The 19,213-nt window shown below is 38.5% G+C and overlaps 2 protein-coding genes across 2 annotated transcripts; one reads left to right on the forward strand and one right to left on the reverse strand.

The window, feature by feature from the left end:
- The first annotated feature begins 4,825 nt into the window (after positions 1-4,825).
- LOC116512032 (mas-related G-protein coupled receptor member X2-like) lies at positions 4,826-5,743 on the forward strand. Its single transcript, XM_032222305.1, has 2 exons — positions 4,826-5,292; positions 5,566-5,743. Exons 1-2 carry the CDS (start codon positions 4,826-4,828, stop codon positions 5,741-5,743), a joined length of 645 nt encoding a protein of 214 aa, XP_032078196.1.
- A 2,947-nt stretch (positions 5,744-8,690) lies between these two features.
- LOC116512033 (proto-oncogene Mas-like) lies at positions 8,691-10,895 on the reverse strand. Its single transcript, XM_032222309.1, has 2 exons — positions 10,807-10,895; positions 8,691-9,612 (listed from the first exon to the last, which is right to left on the reverse strand). The coding sequence occupies exons 1-2, from the start codon at positions 10,893-10,895 to the stop codon at positions 8,691-8,693; spliced, it is 1,011 nt and encodes a 336-aa protein (XP_032078200.1).
- Between the last annotated feature and the right edge of the window lie 8,318 nt (positions 10,896-19,213).

Consider the following 19,213-nt stretch of genomic DNA (forward strand, 5'->3'; position numbering starts at 1 on the left):
TCTTCTCTGTTTCCTAACCCTTGCTTTTCCACTATCTATCCTTATATTGATTATTAATTTTTCTAATAGTGACAAACCTTTCAATAATCTGGAACATCGGGTTATGTGTAGTGCACTGCTTTCTTGCTTAAATAGCAGTATTAATCCAGTGATCTACTTTCTAGTTGGGAGAAAAGAAGGAGCTCAGTTCAAGGAGAGCATGAAGGCCATTTTGCAAAACACCTTCAAAGAAAGTGAAGCCACTGGAGGGAGATAGAAGAGCTCAAACCCACTTCCAAGACCTCTGTTCTTCCTTCTGAGTAGCAATGAATAACTTGCTCTTCAGGCTGTCGTCTTATAGGTGGGACCAAATCTCTTTCAACATATTGGCTCTTTCATCTGAATAGACATATAGAGAGTTGTAAGAGGCGTCTACATCAATCCACAATGCTGCGCAGGACATGAATTCCTACGTTTCTGATCATTTATAATTAGTAAAAGTACACTTGATTTCTATCAATGGAGTCTCGTGGTTTTCTTTCCTAATTATTCAATGGAGGAGTGCTAACAGGAGGAGAATAGGGAAAACTCTGGGGAAAGTTACTAGAATAATAAAAGTAAATACGCTGAAAAAAAGATAAATAACCACAAAAATAGGGAGAAGAAAAAGAAGAAGTTAGGGGAAAGGGGGAGAAGAAGGAAAAGAATTAAAACTGGGATTTTTGGGAGCCCAGCAGAGGTGGGTTCCTACCGCTTCGCACCAGTTCGGTAGAACCAGTTCGTCAAATCTACCAAACCGGTTAGAAGAGGTTCCACCAGTGGACCCGGAAAGCAGGACACACCTACAGAAGAGGTTCCAAAACTTTCTGAAACCCACCACTGGAGCCCAGGAGAAAATTGTTAGAAGAGGGGGAAAGATTTACATTAGTAGACTAAAGAGAATAGTGGTAAGATTGTTATTGTTACCCAACTAATTAAGAAATAAAGAAATGATAGTATATTGTTAATGGTAGAAAAAACTTGAAAGAAATGCCCTCTATGCTTAAATTGAATTAGAGGATTTATGCAATTTATAGCAAAATATACCAAAGGAGAAAATAAGAAATGAAAACCTGACGTAACTTTGAAGATGCAATGGAAGATATTGTTTATGTATGAAGAAAAAAAGGATGGGCCCCAGATTTGGACTCATTCTCTAAGTTAGCCCATTTGAGGCACTTTGCTGCAAAAACTATTAGCCTACCATCCACCCTTTCACTCAATTAAAACTTATGGGAATAAGAGTTTTAGTAGTATATAGATATCATAGTTCAACTGAATTCACAAAGTACACATGACATAGAACTTTCCATAGAAACATCTGCCTAATGCATTTCTCTTTCAGCGTGATGGGAAACCATTTTATCCTACTTTTGAGACTTCATCCATTGGGGGGGGAAAAATCAGCACTCTGCTCTTAATTCTCACCAAGAAATAATAGATTTCTTTAATCCATTAAGATACCCCACCCTTTCTCAAAATATATAAAGCCATCTCTTTTGTACTTGCTGGCAAAGGACTAAGGCTTCATGATTGCGGAGCAAGCACTTATAACTATTCCAGAAGAAGAAGTTATTAAGCTCCAACATGCGTTGGTGAAGGATAACTGAGACTAGAAGAAGGTAGGACATTCTGTGTGTAAACCGTTGGGTATGGGCTGGTAGAACTCAAAAGTCTTTTTCGGGGAAGATCAGGAGGAGATATCTATTTCCAGTTAGGCATAAAAACATCAAGTGGAGCATCTTAATATTCAACATCATTTTACTCCTGTAACTTCTTTCGCCTATTACTTAGAATAGAACAACAAAGTTGTGGTATGTGATAGCACTTGCTCTCTGGTGTTTTATGTACTCTATATTTAAGCCATAGCTTTCCTTTCTGTTGTAGAGCAGGATGACTCCTGAAAGAGTCATCTTGCAACAGCAAGATTGGCAAAAATGTATAAAGACAGATCACCTAAATGTTGGAAATGCAATCAAGCATCTGGTATATATTCTCATATGTGGTGGACATGCCCAAAAGCAAGAAAATATTGGACAAAAATACATAAGTGGCTGGAAAAAAATGATAAAACAACGTATAGATCTAAAACCAGAGATATTTTTGTTGGGCATCCTACCAGAAACATGTGATAAAAAGATCACATACTTGATCTTACGTATCTTAATTGCAACTAGAATTGTATTTGCGCAACAATGGAAAGATGATGAGATCCCGTCTGAGGGGAATGTAACTAAGAAAATATTAGACTGCGCAGAAATGGATAGACTACATTTGCTATTCAGGATAAAGAAGAAACTTTTGATATGGGATATTGTATCAATGGTTAGGTAAAGGAGGAGATACAATTGGAGGAAATGGTAAAGAGGATAGTTGTTAAAGAAGATGATGCCAAATGTTAAATATTAATGTTATTATATTAGTATGTTATTATATTATTAATATGATGGTGAGGAATTACAACAACAAATATGTATAATATGATTATTTAGGCATAATTGTACCCAGAAGACACACTGTTTGATGAAAATTGGATATTCGATAAATAAAAGAAATAAAACATGGGGGGAAATAATATTTCCTTCCCAGAAAGAAAGATTCCCTCCAATTACTAGATGTTTCCACCTTTGGTTAGTTTTTCTGAACGGGGAAATTAGTCATTTTAAAAAAGCTTTTTGTAGATAGTGGAATTAATTATCTAGTGAGAGATACTTTTAATTTCATTGTGATTTCATTTATTCTTCATTGTTGTGAGTTGCCCAGATTCACTGAGAGCATACAAACCATAATGGACATTTTTATTCATCTATTGAGTCCATGGGTATGGTAACATAAAGGTTCCTCCCCCCACATGTGTGCTATATTTCCTGACTCTAGGGGGCAGTGCTCATCTCTGTTTCAAAGCCGAAGAGCCAGCACTGACTGAAGACATCTCCATGATCATGTGGCCGGCATGACTCAACACCAAAGGAGCATGGAATGCTATTACCTTCCCACCAAAGCTGGTCCTTATTTTTCTACTGGCATTTTTACATGCTATCGAACTGCTAGAGTGGCAGAAGCTGGGACAAGTCATGGGAGCTAACTCCATTAGGCGGTGCTAGGGATTTGAACTGCCGACATTTCTTATTGACAAGCTCAGTGTCTTAGCCACTGAGCCACCACAGTTCAATATTAGTTAGTGCCAGAAAATGGTCAATGGAATTCAAGAAGGGGTTGAACTTGGACTGTTTATGGCAAAGTAATGATTCTAAACTGATGACATGTTTAACTCCTCCCCTCCAGCTACCGGCTTTTCCTCTACAAATTATGCTTTTTCGAAGGTTTAAAAGTATTTGCTTTCTTCTGCCTTGTTTTTGGAGCTTCATCTTCCCAGAAGAGTTTTTGAAAAATAACCTTGATGCTCTCCACTGCTATTTAGGCAAGCACTCAGGCTTAAGTAGAAATGAAATTCAGGAAATTCAAAGAAATACTTGACCTCAGGAAAGTAATCAACAAGCAGCAAGATATATAATGGAACATTAAGAATAAGGAAACAGAGAAGAGTCATTAAAATCATCACTAAAAGTCTTCCATGTTTGATCTGTTTAGGCTTAAGATATATTTAAATGAATAGAGTAGAGATTATAATTAATGGAAGGGAAAGCACAGCAGTCACAACCAAATGGAGAATTGGAATGGTAACATATGCAAATTCAGATTCCATAATGTTTGGAATTCCACCCAAGAGGAAAGAACAAATCCAAATGAAGGCACACACAAAAGGGGACAAATGTTTTGGCCGAGAACAGCGATGCCAAATTGGGAACAGGACAGCCACACACCCGTCAATGCTGATGGCTGTCAGAAGAAATAGACCACTATGTTGGAAACAATTCAGAAGGAGGGGGTGAAGAACCCAACACACATAGCTTTGGAATTGCTAAACTATGACATTTCCTTTCATCTGAGAAGTTTTGTGCCTTCTTATGAGTCCCTAGATGTTGACGTGCCAGGCTATGGGAAGGCAGTGGAAGGATTCTCACAACAAGATTTGAACTCAATCTCTTAGCTGTGTGCTCTGTAGGAGCATGGTCAAAAGGGTTCCCCAGGAAGGCAAATTAAGCTTCACCATCCTTGTATTTCTAATGACCAAAGAGGGGAAATAAACATTAAGGGTTAATATCAAAACAAAATAATGGACTGTACACTAGAATGGATGTCCTCAGTGGTCAAAGTCCCATTTATCATCTGAGAAATTGAACTATCAGTGATTTATTTATTTTTTTGCTTTTTGGTCTTTTCACATCAATTGGAAAATAGTTTACTTAATCAGATCTTCTGAAAAAGAAAGATAATCTGGAAAACAACTTCCCTTGTTCCCAAAGGCCTTTGTTTATAAGGAGGTGTTACATTTTTCTTTCAAAATTAACTGTCTGACATGTCTTTGGTTCCCCAGTCCTAGCAGGCTCATGGCAAGTCTCTCTCTTCAACAATGACTGTTGATGATTATCTTAAACAACTAAGGACCATGTGATGCTAGATTCTATTTTAAAAATTATGGAGGTGTTGGAATTGTGGGCATTATGAAATTAACAAAAATTGTTGTATATCTCATCCTGTTGGTTTCTCCATTTCCTTGTGGCAGCTGTCATTTGCCTTCCACTGATCACATTCTCTACTCTAAACCATCCTCTCTCTCCTCCCCCCCCCCCCCACTGCCTCCGCTGCTTTAGGAGACAGGAATGACTGAATCCGCTCTTCTTTCTTTTCTTCCAACAGGAGCTCCCAGTCAAAAATATTGTCAGAGGAATCCAAAAGCTGAATTATGAATTCCAGCCTGGGAGGAGTGGATGCTACACAGAGCTACCATGGATATAATTATACCAATGACTCATATAAGAATCCAGGAGATTTGGATTTAGGAGGGATTGCTTTGATGGGGCTTACTTTAATTACCTGCTATGTTGGCTTGGTGGGCAATGGCTACATCATCTGGCTACTTGGCTTCCAGATTAAGAGAAACTGTTTCACCACATTCATCCTTAACTTGGCTGTTGCAGACTTTGGGTACCTCGTACTTATATTTATATATTATATTTATTCATTTTTTGCCAATTTTGAAGAAAACAAAATTTTCCACCACTTCTGTTCCTATTTTGTCCAAGTGATGTACGTCAATGCAAACTTTCTTCTGACAGCCATCAGCATCGACCGTTGTGTGGCTGTTCTCTTCCCAATCTGGCATCACTGTTCCCGGCCAAAGCATTTGACCTCCAGCGTCTGTCTTGTCCTGTGGGTCTTCTCTTTCCTCCTGAGTGGAATTATGAGGATTATGAAAGCCTTTGTATATCGCAGAGTGTCCAATTACCATTTCCTTGTGACTGCTATAATTTGCCTTCCGTTGATCACTCTCTCTACTGTGGTCCTTTTCATCAAAGTGCATCTTAAATCGAATCAGAGTAATTGGGGTCGGCTTTTACTGACGATTTCAATTACTCTTCTCTGTTTCCTAACCCTTGCTTTTCCACTATGTGTCTTTGTATTGATTATTAATTTTTCTAATAGTTTCAATAATATGATAAATCTGCTTTTGGGTACTATACTGCTTTCTTGCTTAAATAGCAGTATTAACCCAGTGATCTACTTTCTAGTTGGGAGAAAAGGAGGAGCTCAGTTCAAGGTGAACCTGAAGGCCATTTTGCAAAACGCCTTCAAAGAAAGTGAAGCCACTGGAGGGAGATAGAAGAGCTCAAACCCACTTCCAAGACCTCTGATCTTCCTTCTGAGTAGCAATGAATAACTTGCTCTTCAGGCTGTCGTCTTATAAGTGGGACCAAATCTCTTTCAACATATTGGCTCTTTCATCTGAATAGACATATAGAGAGTTGTAAGAGGCATCTACATCAATCCACAACTAATGCTGTGCAGGACATGAACTGCACGGTGTTTATAAAATGCTCAGCTTATTTTCCTTTCTAGAAATAGGATTTTTGGAAATACAGGGGAAGCACCAACCTCACCTGCTGTTTCCTGATGTCGTTTAAAGGCAATTGATTTGTGGACTGAATCAGCAATGAGTAAAACTAAAATAAATTGATTAGAAACCTGTTCAATTTCAGCAATTAATGGTGAGGCTTTAAGCTCTTCCTAAAAAGAGAAAGAAGAAGAGAGAGACATTTTTTCAACCATATCCCATGCCTTGGGAGCAATAGAAGAGAAAAAGAGGCAATAGGCAAAATCTTAAATCCCCAGGTCAGTAAGAAAGGATGGAAATATGGCTAGTTAAGAAGGGAAACAGCTACAGGTGGGTAGAAAAAGTCCTTACCCATTCTACAAATCTGCAAGGAAAGACTTCTCTCTTGGGGTCCTTGGTGGTCTCTGAGCTTGATTGCTTGCAGACATTTAGTTACCTGACTAGGTAACATCATCTGTGCTAGAAGGGAGTGGGGTTTGGTCTTTGTTTATGTACAATAGCTTGTCCTGTCAATGTTGATTGAAATGTTTTCCCCTTGATTAGATTGCTATTTACTGTTTGATTGTTTTTCTGAGTTTTAGTTTCTGGATTAGGGTGTTTTTGAAAAATTCACTACAGAGCATGCCAAAAACAAATATTTAAAATATGATTTCGAAAAGCGCCTAAATGCTTACAGCTACTGCAGGTTGGTAGACACAAAAAAGAACAAAACGAGAAAGCAGAGCCTTCCCTATTTTGTTGTTATTCCCTTGTTTTTGTTTCCTTTTTCCTTTTCTACATGCATAAACAATACAGTTAAAATAAATATAATAAATTAAGTATCAAGCTATGGGTAGAATTGTTATTATTTAAAAACGTTTTGATTATTTTGCTGTTCTCTCTTAATGCCACTTTTACCTGTAGATGTAAAATTTAAAGAACCTTATGCTTATCAGCAAAAGCATGTTGTTCATAACCAGTACTCAAGTAAACGTTTTTCCTTGTCTTTAAAATTATCTAAGTTACCTAAACAATGGTAATGTTAATAATCTTTTGTCTGTACCATATAAAAACCACTGTAACCAATTAATATACAGGCACACCACAAACCCAAATATTGTGGGTTTGATACCATACCACAACAATGAAGCAAGTATCACAATAAAGTTGAGTTGCACTTCCCCACGCCCCAGCGCATTAAGAAAGTTTTAGAAATTGACTTTAAGCTGAAATCATAAAAGTGTCTGATCTCTCATTCACTAACATAGCATCCAATTTGTGATGCTGGAAAAAACTTTGAAATGTTTGACTGGTCTCTTTGTTTGCCCCACACCACAAAGCACTATGTAGACGCTGAGTAAAACTGAAAATGCAAAAACTCAACATGATGCTCTTTTTTTGAAGATGCTCAACTCTGTCTCAAAGCTCTATGTACTGTATCTTAATATATCCAAGTTACAAGATAAATCTGTCTCAACAGGAAAATCCCAGTTCCCAGTTCACATAATGTTCCTCTGTTCACTACGCCCCCTGTTGGTGACTACCTGCATCTTCCATCACTCTTGGGAGCCACCTATTGGGAAGAGAGTGAAGTTCCATGTTGGAATAAATCAACCGAGTTTTCACATTAGTGTCAGCACTGTGTCTGCCCCAGATATTTGAACTATTTGAGCCGGTGAGATTTGAACTGCCAAACTGCAGCTAGCAATTAGCAGAAGTAGACTGCAGTACTGCACTCTAACCACTGCGCCACCTCAGCTTGAAGAATTTATATGAAGTCAGACGTACAATTTCATGTTATGATATTAAAAAAGAATGTATTGTATATGAAGTCAGACATATAATTTTATGTTATGATATTAAAAAGAATATATATGAAGTCAGACATACAATTTCACATTATGATATTAAAAAAGAATGTATAAGAAGTCAGATATATAATTTCATGTTATGATATTAAAAATGTATATGAAATCAAACATATAGTTTTATGTTATGATATTAAAAAAGAATGCATACAAACAATACATACAATTTCATGATATTAAAAAAGAATGTATATGAAGTCAGACATACAATTTCATATTATGATATTAAAAAAGAATGTATATGAAGTCAGACATACAATTTCATGTTATGATATTAAAAAAGAATGTATATGAAGTCAGACATACAATTTCATATTATGATATTAAAAAAGAATGTATAAGAAGTCAGATATATAATTTCATGTTATGATATTAAAAATGTATATGAAATCAGACATATAGTTTTATGTTATGATATTAAAAAAGAATGCATACAAACAATACATACAATTTCATGTTATGATATTAAAAAAGAATATATATGAAGTCAGACATACATTTTCATGTTAGGATGATAAAAAAGAATATATATGAAATCAGACATATAATTTCATGTTATGATATTAAAAATGTATATGAAATCAGACATATAGTTTTATGTTATGATATTAAAAAAGAATGCATACAAACAATACATACAATTTCATGTTATGAAGTAAGAAATTATATGGTCAGATAATTTTTTTATAGATATTTTCACTTTGGAAATTAAGAAGACAGCAATATTTCCTTTTTATATTGTTTGGCATTAGCTACTTTGTTCAATATATGTGTATTCTATTCTATTCTATTCTATTCTATTCTATCTTTTTAAAACATGAGTGTGCAGTGACAGTAACACTTCACAAAAATTCTCCCTTCCTAGTTTGCTACCCTTCTGGGCTGTCCTGTTCATCCTTGAAGACTCTTTGCAAAGCCACCTTCAGAGATGATCTGGGCTGATCCTTTCCCTTCTTCCTCCCCACTAAGAAATAAAGGAGTGGGTTGATGATGCTGTTGAGAGTGGCACATATTATCCCAATTGTTAAGAGGACAGGATAATGGAAACGTAAATAATAAACGATATATAAGGCATACTTTGGGAGAGAGAAAAGGAGGAAGAAAAGGAGAGCCAGCAATATGGTGGTGAGAAGTTTCCTTTGATTGCGTTGATATTTAGACCTCATATGAATCCAGAGGATCACAGATGACACAACCATGAGAGGCGTGCAAAGTAGACCATTCACAATCAGCTGGTAAAGAAAGCGTGACCTTCCAAAGCTGTTGGTCAGATGCAGAATGAAGTGCACCGCAGAGAGCAGGAAGGAGAGGATCCAGATGAGGCCACAAACAAGGGGAGACAGATAGGATGGACGATGGCAGCGATGCCAGAGAGGGAAGAGGACAGCCACGCACCTGTCCAGGCTGATGGCCGTCAGCAGAAACTGGCTGGCAGAATAGGTGAAGGAAAAGAGCTCAAAAAACAAGAAGAAAAAGTTTTGGACACTCTCATTTCTTTTACCCAGAGTTGACACTGCCACAAATATTGCTGCCATAATAAGGGATGCGAGGACCCCAAAATCAGCGATGGAGAGATTCAGGATGAAAGTAGTAAAAGGATTCCTCTTAATGGAAAAGGCCAGGAGGTAAATTGTCCTTCCATTTCCCACCAGGCCTAAGATGCCAATAAGGGCAAGGAACCCATTGATAAGATTTCGCATTAAATTATGAAGCAGTTGATCATCTGGAGAAGGCATTCCTGGTATTTTAGAAGAAAAGTTGCTCTCCGGAATACTTTCGGGAGGGATTCCACTGAAAGAAACAGGAAAGAGTATCAGTTCTCACATACAAACACAAAATACATACAAAATTGAGGGCCACATCAGGGTCTGATCTAATAAGTGTATACAGACATAAGTTTGACCATAGGGGACCAGATGGGCGTGGCCAGCATAGGTGTGGCCAACCTGGCATCACTCGTGTCGGGGGCATCTGTGGTCCGAGCACTCTGCCAGAGAAAATGGCCTCCCAAGATCCGTTTTCAGCTGGGATGTCCTCATGCAACCCTCTGTCAGCAAAAATGGAGCTCAGAAGGGGCGTGTTTTTGCTGGCAGAGGCACTGCGGGCTGGTCCTTTGCTATTTCTAGGGTAGCCCCCTGGGCTGGATCTAATCATCCTGGAGGCCGGAACCAGCCCATGGGCCTTGAGTTTGACACCTCTGCTATACATCCTTGAGTAGGACAGGAGAGAAAGTATTAGGATTCAGGGTTTTGTTGTTACTTTGTAATCCGTCTTTCTTCTCTTTTCTTTTTCTGGGATTATAATGGACTGAAATGAATTTCATGTTTTCCACTTTCTGCTCAGTTTCTGTTCCATTCTTTCACTCCCACCCTGTGGAACTATCTACCCGCAGAGATCCGGACCCTTCCCACTCTCTCGGCCTTCCAGAAAGCCATTAAAACCTGGCTGTTCCGGCAGGCCTGGGGCTGTTGACCCTAAAATACGGTCCAGCCCCATTTAGAACGGAGTGTATGGTGTGTTGCTTTTTAAATCTATCTTTTCTTTTTCCCTGTATTTTATTTTTGATTTTATTTCTGTATTGTAAGCCGCCCGGAGTCCTACGGGATTGGGCGGCATATAAATGTTATTAAACTCTAAACTCTAAACTTTCCAATTCTATCTATATAACATTAAAACTCTCATGTCTGTTTGATGCTCCAGAATATACGTAACTAAGTCTGGGTCAATAATATTTGCTACTTTGGAGTTCTTATTTATCGCTTCTGCTGGTTGGTTTTTAAGACTCTGCCAAGTTCACACTTGCTGTCAATGGAGGTTTTCTAGTAATTATCAATTGGGGCTGAGCTTCCCTTGTCTGACTCCTGCACTGAATCAAAAAATCCTCACTGATTCTCTTGGGATGTCTTTAGACATTCACAAATGTTATGAAACAATTGTAAGGCTGCAGTCCTGCAAAGAAAATATTTTGAATTATATTATACTTACATATTGCCATACGCATACGCGGTACCAAGGCTGACAGAATAGTCGTCAGAAGGATAGTCTTTAGAGAGGAAGAAATCACAGTAAGTCATGATTATGATCAGTAACATCAGGCAGTAAAAATGTGTTTTAGACACTTTTCCATATTTAGGTTTATATGTTTATGTTGGTGGCTCTTTGTAATGATCATAAGTCAATAATCAATCTCTATGGGACTCTCTAAGCCATCTGCTGCAGAAGGATTTAATCTAATGAGTGTATACAGACATACATGCACACATACATACATATTGCAAATTATTTTAATAATATGAGTTCCAGGTGTAGTTATAAAAGAAGAGACAGTCATTGTGACCTCTGAAACTTAAAATATATTACCCACTTACCTTTCATTAGCCTCTGCTAACATCATCAGAGTGTAAAACTACCATTGAAGAGGTATCTGCCTTTATACATCATTAATCAAGTTGGCCATTGCACATGTAATAGGCCCATCCACCTGCTTCCCACCTGTGCTTATGCATGTATGTATGCATGAATGTATGTGTGTGTATGTATATGTTTCCTTCCAAACATTTTTCATTTAATCTGGAGAAGAAAAAAGTATGCCTATTTTGCTCAAGTGATGTACATCAATGCAAACTTTCTTCTGACAGCCATCAGCATCGACCGTTGTGTGGCTGTTCTCTTCCCAATCTGGCATCACTGTTCCCGGCCAAAACATTTGACCTCCAGTGTCTGTCTTGTCCTGTGGATTTTCTCTTTCCTCCTGAGTGGAATTATTAGGATTATGAAAGCCTTTGTAAATCACAGACTGTCCAATCTCCATTTCCTTGTGATTGCTATAATTTGCCTTCCGTTGATCACTCTCTCTACTGTGGTGCTTTTCATCAAAGTGCGTCTTAAATCGAATCAGAGTAATCGGGGTCGGCTTTTACTGACTATTTTAATTAGTCTTCTCTGTTTCTTAACCCTTTCTTTCCCACTATGTGTCCTTGCATTGTTTATTAATAGTGAAAAATCTTTAAATTATCTGGAACATCTGTTTTTGGGTAGTATACTGCTCTTCAGGCTGTCGTCTTATAAGTGGGGCCAAATATCTTTCAACATATTGGATCTTTCATCTGAATAGACATATAGAGCGTTGTAAGAACAACTCTTTCTTCCGAAGAAATAGACCACTAGGTTGGAAACAATTCAGAAGAAGGGGATGAAGAACCCAACACACATAGCTTTGGAATTGCTAAACTATGACGTTTCCTTTCCTCTGAGAAGCTTTGTGCCTTCTTATGAGTCCCAAGATGTTGACGTGCCAGGCTATGGGAAGGCAGTGGAAGGATTCTCACAACAGGATTTGAACTCAATCGCTTTGCTGTGTGCTCTGTAGGAGCATGGTCAAAAGGCATCCCCAGAAAGGCAAATTAAGCTTCACCATCTTTGTATTTCTAATGACCAAAGAGGGGAAATAAACATTAAGGGTTAATATAAAAATAATAATAATGGACTGTACACTAGAATGGATGTCCTCAGTGGTCAAAGTCCCATTTATCATCTGAGAAATTGAACTATCAGTGATTTATTTTTTTTTTTTTGCTTTTTGGTCTTCTCACATCAATGTAATCTAATAAGTGTATACATACATACATGCACACATATATACGTTTTGCAAATTATCCTAAAAATACAAGTTCCAGGTGTAGTTATAAAAGAAGAGACAGTCATGTTGACCTCCGAAACTTAAAATATATTACCCACTTAGCTTTCATTAGCCTCTGCTAACATCATCAGAGTGTAAAAACTACAATTGAAGAGATATCTGCCTTTATACATCTTTAATCAAGTTGGCCATTTCACACGTGATAGGCCCATCCACATGCTTCCCACCTGTACTTATGTATGTATGTATGTATGTATGTATGTATGTATGTATGCATGTATGTACACACACACACACAAGCACACACATTTCGAAAAGAAGACTTTTCTTCCCATTCTTCCTTCATTTTTAGAAATACATCTGGGTCTCCAATTACATATGTTAACGTCAACCCTTGTATCCCTCCAAAGGACAATTCTGGGATGGTGTTGTATACAGGAAATCACAGGTATTGGTGTGTTAGTACTCTTACATTCTCCATAAGATTTACTTTATGAAGAATCCCCTGAAGACCCATTTTGTAAATGCACTTATTGAATGTTTTCAAAATGCCAGCACCCACCTCCCAACCCCAGGAGATGGTGGACAACATGAATTCATGTATGGGTGCTAGAGTTTAAATTTGGGAATAAACATTTGAATATTATAAACATTTTGGGTTGTCTTCAACAGTAGTATCCTTCCTGAAAAGAAGATGATATAATTTATGCTGTTCCTACTTTTAGTTGAATTAAATTGAAGCTCCATTGGGCAAAATGTGCATAGAACACTTCAAATCTGTGGTGAGGGAGGACAATCCAGGACACTGCAATTTAAGGGGAAATATTATTAAAAGAAGGCAAACTTGTCTGTTCATCTTGTCAAAACATCTTAAAGGAATTGTGTTCTTGAGGAACTGTCACTGTAGGTCTGCTGAACACACAAAACAGGTTAAAACACTTTTCCCTTTCAATCAAGCAATCAACGTTTATTTACTGCCCAAGACCAAACACTTTCAAGGGAACCAGCAACAATTATGAAAATTGAATTTTTAAAAACTGAGTGAAAATCTTTTAAAAGTTAGCAGCTAACAATTAATAGCAAGAGTAGAACTTGATCAGATATTTAAAGGTTTCTCACTGCTCAATGCGTTTGCCATTGTTCCAAAGATTGATATCTTGTCACTGATCAGCAAGATTAAGACCAGTAAGATATTCCAAACAAGAATCCTAAACTATGAATATGAATCCAAGCTTTATTGTAAGATTACTCTAACAAAATCTTTCAAAATTGTCTCCCTTACTTTGTTCTTACTTTAAAAAATTAGTAAGGGTCCTGCTGAACTGTTTCCCATTCCCCTTTTCCTTTGGTGGGCTGAGATATTTTTTGCCTAATGGTTGTTTAGTCTGTGGCTCTTCCTTCTGTCTCTCAAGATAATCCTCCCATACCATAAGATTTAAGGGACACGGTGGCTCAGAGGCTAAGATGCTGAAATTGTCAATCAGAAAAGTCGGCAGATCGGTGGTTTGAATCCCTAGCGTCACGTAACTGAGTCTGCCAAGGTGGCGCAGTGGTTAAATGCAGCACTGCAGGCTACTGCTAGATCAGCAGGTCAGCGGTTCAAATCTCACCGGCTCAGGGTTGACTCAGCCTTCCATCCTTCCGAGGTGGGTAAAATGAGGACCCAGATTGTTGGGGGCAATATGCTGACTCTCTGTAAACCGCTTAGAGAGGCCTGAAAGGCCTATGAAGCGGTATATAAGTCTACTGCTATTGCTAAGTCTACTGCTATTGAGTGAGCTTCCATCTCTCATTCAAAGTGACAATAAAATTATTATTCTATTCTATTATTCTATTCTAATTGCATTGGGTTTTTTTGCTCTTTCTGTTAGCTGTTCTGTCAAGGGAGATTCCCGTAGTAGACAGGACGTTCCTTGAATGCTCACAATTTCTGCCTCTGGAACTATTCATGAGTCTCCCAAGGGGTTGAATAGATTACTTATAGTAAATAAACAAGTTGCCCTTACTGGCTTGCAGTTTAGGGACCAGATCATCTCTTAGATGTTTCCAGGATTTTCTTGGGTTTTTGTGCCCAGATCTTGAGCAATTCCTCTTTCTCTTTCTTGCATGAAGAAAAAGATCTCAGATAAAAAATATTCAACCAAAGCCAGACACACACCAGTCAACAAATCAAGGATGGGAACATTGCTGTCACATTATCCTGAGAAAAAAGTTGAGTTCTAACATTGGCCAAAGGATCCTGTGGAATTAGCTGATCTCATACTAATAGTCCCCGAGTCTTCCCTTAAACTCAAAAAGGAGTATTTTGCAAATAACCATTAGCACAAAAAGAAACTCTCCCTTTACTGTAGACATACCTGGTGATGAATCTCCAGATGGGAACAGCTGGTCTCTTTCAGAATCTAAGCATGAGGTGTCTTTTCCAATGAATCCTCTTAGCCTGCACTTGATGTAAGTGCAGTTGAGAAGGAGAATGGAGCTTGATCAAGCTGCAAAGTTTCTCAGAAAAAAAAGAACTTACACAGCTTTCTTCTCAGAATTTTGCTACGTTATATGTTATCGCACACAGTATGCAAAGAAGTGCTTGAAACCCCAATTTTATCTTGAAATATGGAACAACCAAAAGCTATCTGACAGGGAAGCAATCTAATCTGGATGTCAAATTCCTGGAATCAAGGCCATTAAAGAAGTAACGTTTTATGGTATCGGCTTCCTTCCTCCCCAAATGAATCCAAGAATCAATGCAAGCATCCACCATCTTAACCATTTTGTCGTGTTTCCAAATGTTGCAGTTAGCGTACATTTTTAAAAAAGCAAATACAACTTTGCAAAGTCAAAATGTTTCTGTATTTCCTTCCAAAATTTCTTATTTAATCTGGAGAAGAAGAAAAAAGTATTCCAGCATTTTTCTCTGTTTTTGTCCAAAGGGAAGAGAATTTTGGTGAACTTGTCATGAGTGGAACATGGAGACCATCCACTCACTTGGTTAGTGGGAGAAAAGGCCTGGCTCTCCCTGTAGAATCACCTCCAAGGAATCTTCTGACTCCCGTTTTCTCACAGTCCAATTCAATCTCAAAGCAAGACAGGAGAAGCTCTTCTGATTAAGCTTTCTCAGCCTAGGAAAAATGGGCAGCTTAGGACACTTCCCTGTAACCAAAAGAAACATAATGGAAGAGAATCCTTCCATCATCTCCAACATTCAGGATGAAAAGCATCACCATGGGAAAACATGAATGAATAAATGAATGGATGGATGATTAACAAAGTTGGAAAGGATTTGGGGGTTCTTGTAGTCTAACCCTCAGCTCAAGCAGGATATCCTTTACCATTCCAGACAAATGGTTGTCCAATCTCTTCTTAGAAACCTCTAGTGATGAACCCTCAATGAAGGCAATCCATTCCACTGATTCATTGTTCTAACTGTCAGGAAGTTTCCCTTTAATTCTAGTTTGGTCCTCTACTTAATTTGTTTCCATCCATTGCTTCTTGTTCTGCCTTCAGATGAATTAATTCATTCATTCATCTCAATGCAGAACAAGAATTCATTCATTCATTAGTCAATGAATGAATCAATGAACAAATAAATAAATAAATATTCTTATATAATAGCAGAATTGGAAGGGACCCTGGACGTCTTCTAGTCCAACCCCATTCCTAGGCAGGAAACCCTATACTGTTTCAAACAAATGGCTATCCAACATCTTCTTAAAGACTTCCAGTGTTGGGGCATTCACAACTTCTGGAGGCAAATTGTTCCACTGATTAATTGTTCTAACTGTCAGGAAATTCCTCCTCAGTTCTAGGTTGCTTCTCTCCTTGATTAGTTTCCACCCATTGCTTCTTGGTCTACCATTGGAGAATAGTTTGACTCCCTCTTCTTTGTGGCAACCCCTGAGATATTGGAACACTGCTATCATGTCTCCCCTAGTCCTTCTTTTCATCAAACTAGACATACCCAGTTCCTGCAGCCGTTCTTCATATGTTTTAGCCTCCAGTCCTCTAATCATCTTTGTTGCTCTTCTCTGCACTCTTTCTAGAGTCTCCACATCTTTTCTACATTGTGGCGACCAAAACTGAATGCAGTATTCCAAGTGTGGCCTTACCAAGGCATTATAAAGTGGTATTACCACTTAACGTGATCTTGATTCTATCCTTCTGTTTATGTAGCCTAGAAATGTGTAGGCTTTTTTGGCACCTGCTGCACACGGCTGGCTCATATTTAAATGGTTGTCCACTAGGACTCCAAGATCCCTCTCACAATTATTACTATTGAGGAAGGTACCACCTATACTGTACCTATGTATTTCATTTTTCTTGCCTAAATGTAGAACCTTGCTCTTTTCACCATTGAATTTCATTTTATTGGACAGTGCCCAATGTTCAAGTTTGTCAAGATCCTTCTGTATCTTAAGCCTATCTTCTGAAGTGTTGGCTATTCCTGCCAGCTTGGTGTCGTCTGCAGATTTGGTGAGTTCCCCATTTATTCCCTTAGCATGAGGCAGAAAAGCAAAGGAAAATGAAAAAAAAAATGGCACATTTCCAAGACTTTCTTTTTCAGAAATAAAACACTAAAACGCTAACATGATGTTTGATTCCAGAGTGCAATCCAAAAATCAGTACCTCAGTGAATAGAAGGGAATTGGCTAGTCAAGTTTTGTAACATGGTTGAGAAATTTGAAACATGTCCGCCCGGAGCCGCCCGGAGTCCTCCGGGATTGGGCAGCCTATAAATCTAATAAATTCAATTCAATTCAATTCAATGTTCCAAGGGTTCACAGGGACCATTTGGGGCCCACTTGACACTTCCTTCACAAACAAACAAGCTTCACTGTCAACACTACAAGTGACTCATTCTCTGCTTTTCTGCAGCTCAGTTTAGCAACGCTACACTAAACCAGATAGTTGCTATGTTTTGTATACAAATGACTTAGCATATTCAATGAACTGAGACAACTGAGATTAATGCCATCAACACCGCTTTAGGGGTGGACGTAAACTCTTTTAAGATTGTTTTAGATACAGCAAGATCTGTGATTAATGTTCTTCCAAAATACGGGGTTTGTTGCCTGGCATACTATAGCTCAATAAAGCACATCGAGGGTGGAGATAAATCACACTTTTTTATCAATACCACTAAAAAGGAAAGACAAGAAAAGCAAGAATGGTTGCACAAAGAACACTCTGATCAACTGAAAGAAGAAAATAATAAGTACAAAAAAAATGGGAAAAGGAACACATAATTAAGGCAGAGGGCTCAGTGGCTAAGACGCTGAGCTTGTTGATCAGAAAGGTCAGCAGTTCGGCGGTTCGAATCCCAGGCGCCGCGTAATGGAGTGAGCTCCCGTCACTTGTCCCAGCTTCTGCCAATCTAGCAGTTCGAAAGAAGGTAAAAAATGCAAGTAGAAAAATGCAGACCACTTTGGTAGGAAGGTAACAGTGTTCTGTGTGCCTTTGGCATTTAGTCATGCCAACCACATGACCACAGAGCCATCATTGGATAGCACTGGCTCTCTGGCTTTGAAATGGAGATGAGCACCACCCACTAGAGTCGGGAATGACTAGCAAAAAACCTTTACCTTTAATTAAGGCAGAATAGCCCAAACTTTCAAAGATGGATTTAGGGGAGCTAAGACCTTCGATCAAGTAAGACTTTCAACAAATGTCAAAAACAATTTTCAAAAAAAGTTTCTTTTGATACATAAAAAATAAGAAAAAAGTGAAAGATACCAAAATGCTTTGCCATTCCGCTAATGGCAGAAGATGGCAAAGAATTAACAGGCAGGAGAGAGAAAGCAGAACTGCTTAGTTCAGAGGTCTTCAAATGTGGCAACTTTAAGACTTGTGGACTTCAACTCCCAGAATACTCCAGCCAGCTGGCTGGATAATTCTGGGAGTTGAAGTCCACAAGTCTTAAAGTTGTCAAGTTTGGGGACCCCTGGCTTAATTCATCCTTTGCATCTGTCTTCATCAGTGGTGGGATTCAAATAATTTAACAACCAGTTCTCTGCCCTAATGACCAACAGGGTAGGTGGGACTTGGTGGTCATGTGACTGTGTGGGCATGGCCAACTCAACATCACTCAGGTTGATGAGCGCTTCACCTTAGTTGTTACAATGTAATAAGAGTTAACCAGAGAGGCAGTTTCTGTAAGCAGGGCAATAAAGATTAGGCTAGAAACAACACCAGAATGTTTCCTTCCTGCCCTCCTTATAGGATTAGCTTGTAAAGTGGAAAAAAATGAAATGAGATTTCTTCCAACAACCAGTTCTCCGAACTGCTTGGAAAGTTAGCAACCGGTTCTCCCGAATAGGTGCGAACTGGCTGAATCCCACCACTGGTCTTCATGCACGGGAGGGTGGAAGTCAAGAGCTTTTATTTTATTTATTTATTTATTAGACTTATGTACCGCTTCATAGGGCTTTCAGCCCTCTCTAAGCGGTTTACAATTTTTTTAAGCAAATTGAGTCAGCAACTTGCCCCCACAGTCCGGGTCCTCATTTCACCCACCTCGGAAGGATGGAAGGCTGAGTCGACCTTGAGCCAGTGAGATTTGAACCGCTGAGCTGCAGATCACAGTCAGCTAAAGTGGCCTGCAGTACTGCACCCTAACCACTGCGCCACCTCGGCTCATGTTTCTCCGAGTTTTTCCTTTACTATTATAGGTTTACATCCTTATTGCAAAGGTTGTTTAACCAGTGTTAACAATTGGGGCAACACTCATGTCCTTCCTTATGATAAATATGATTTAAAACT

This window comes from Thamnophis elegans, chromosome 8 (genome assembly GCF_009769535.1).
Source record: "Thamnophis elegans isolate rThaEle1 chromosome 8, rThaEle1.pri, whole genome shotgun sequence".
NCBI classification, from domain to species: domain Eukaryota; kingdom Metazoa; phylum Chordata; class Lepidosauria; order Squamata; family Colubridae; genus Thamnophis; species Thamnophis elegans.

Bases quoted from the DNA above. Each gene is read 5' to 3' on its own strand.
- LOC116512033 (XM_032222309.1), bottom strand. From the start codon at position 10,895: ATGACTTACTGTGATTTCTTCCTCTCTAAAGACTATCCTTCTGACGAC. The intron at 9,613-10,806 runs GTAAGTATAATA...TGTTTCTTTCAG, and splicing joins GCGTATGCGTATGGCAATAT to TGGAATCCCTCCCGAAAGTA.
- LOC116512032 (XM_032222305.1), top strand. From the start codon at position 4,826: ATGAATTCCAGCCTGGGAGGAGTGGATGCTACACAGAGCTACCATGGA. The intron at 5,293-5,565 runs GTGGGTCTTCTC...TTTTTCTAATAG, and splicing joins TCCAGCGTCTGTCTTGTCCT to TTTCAATAATATGATAAATC.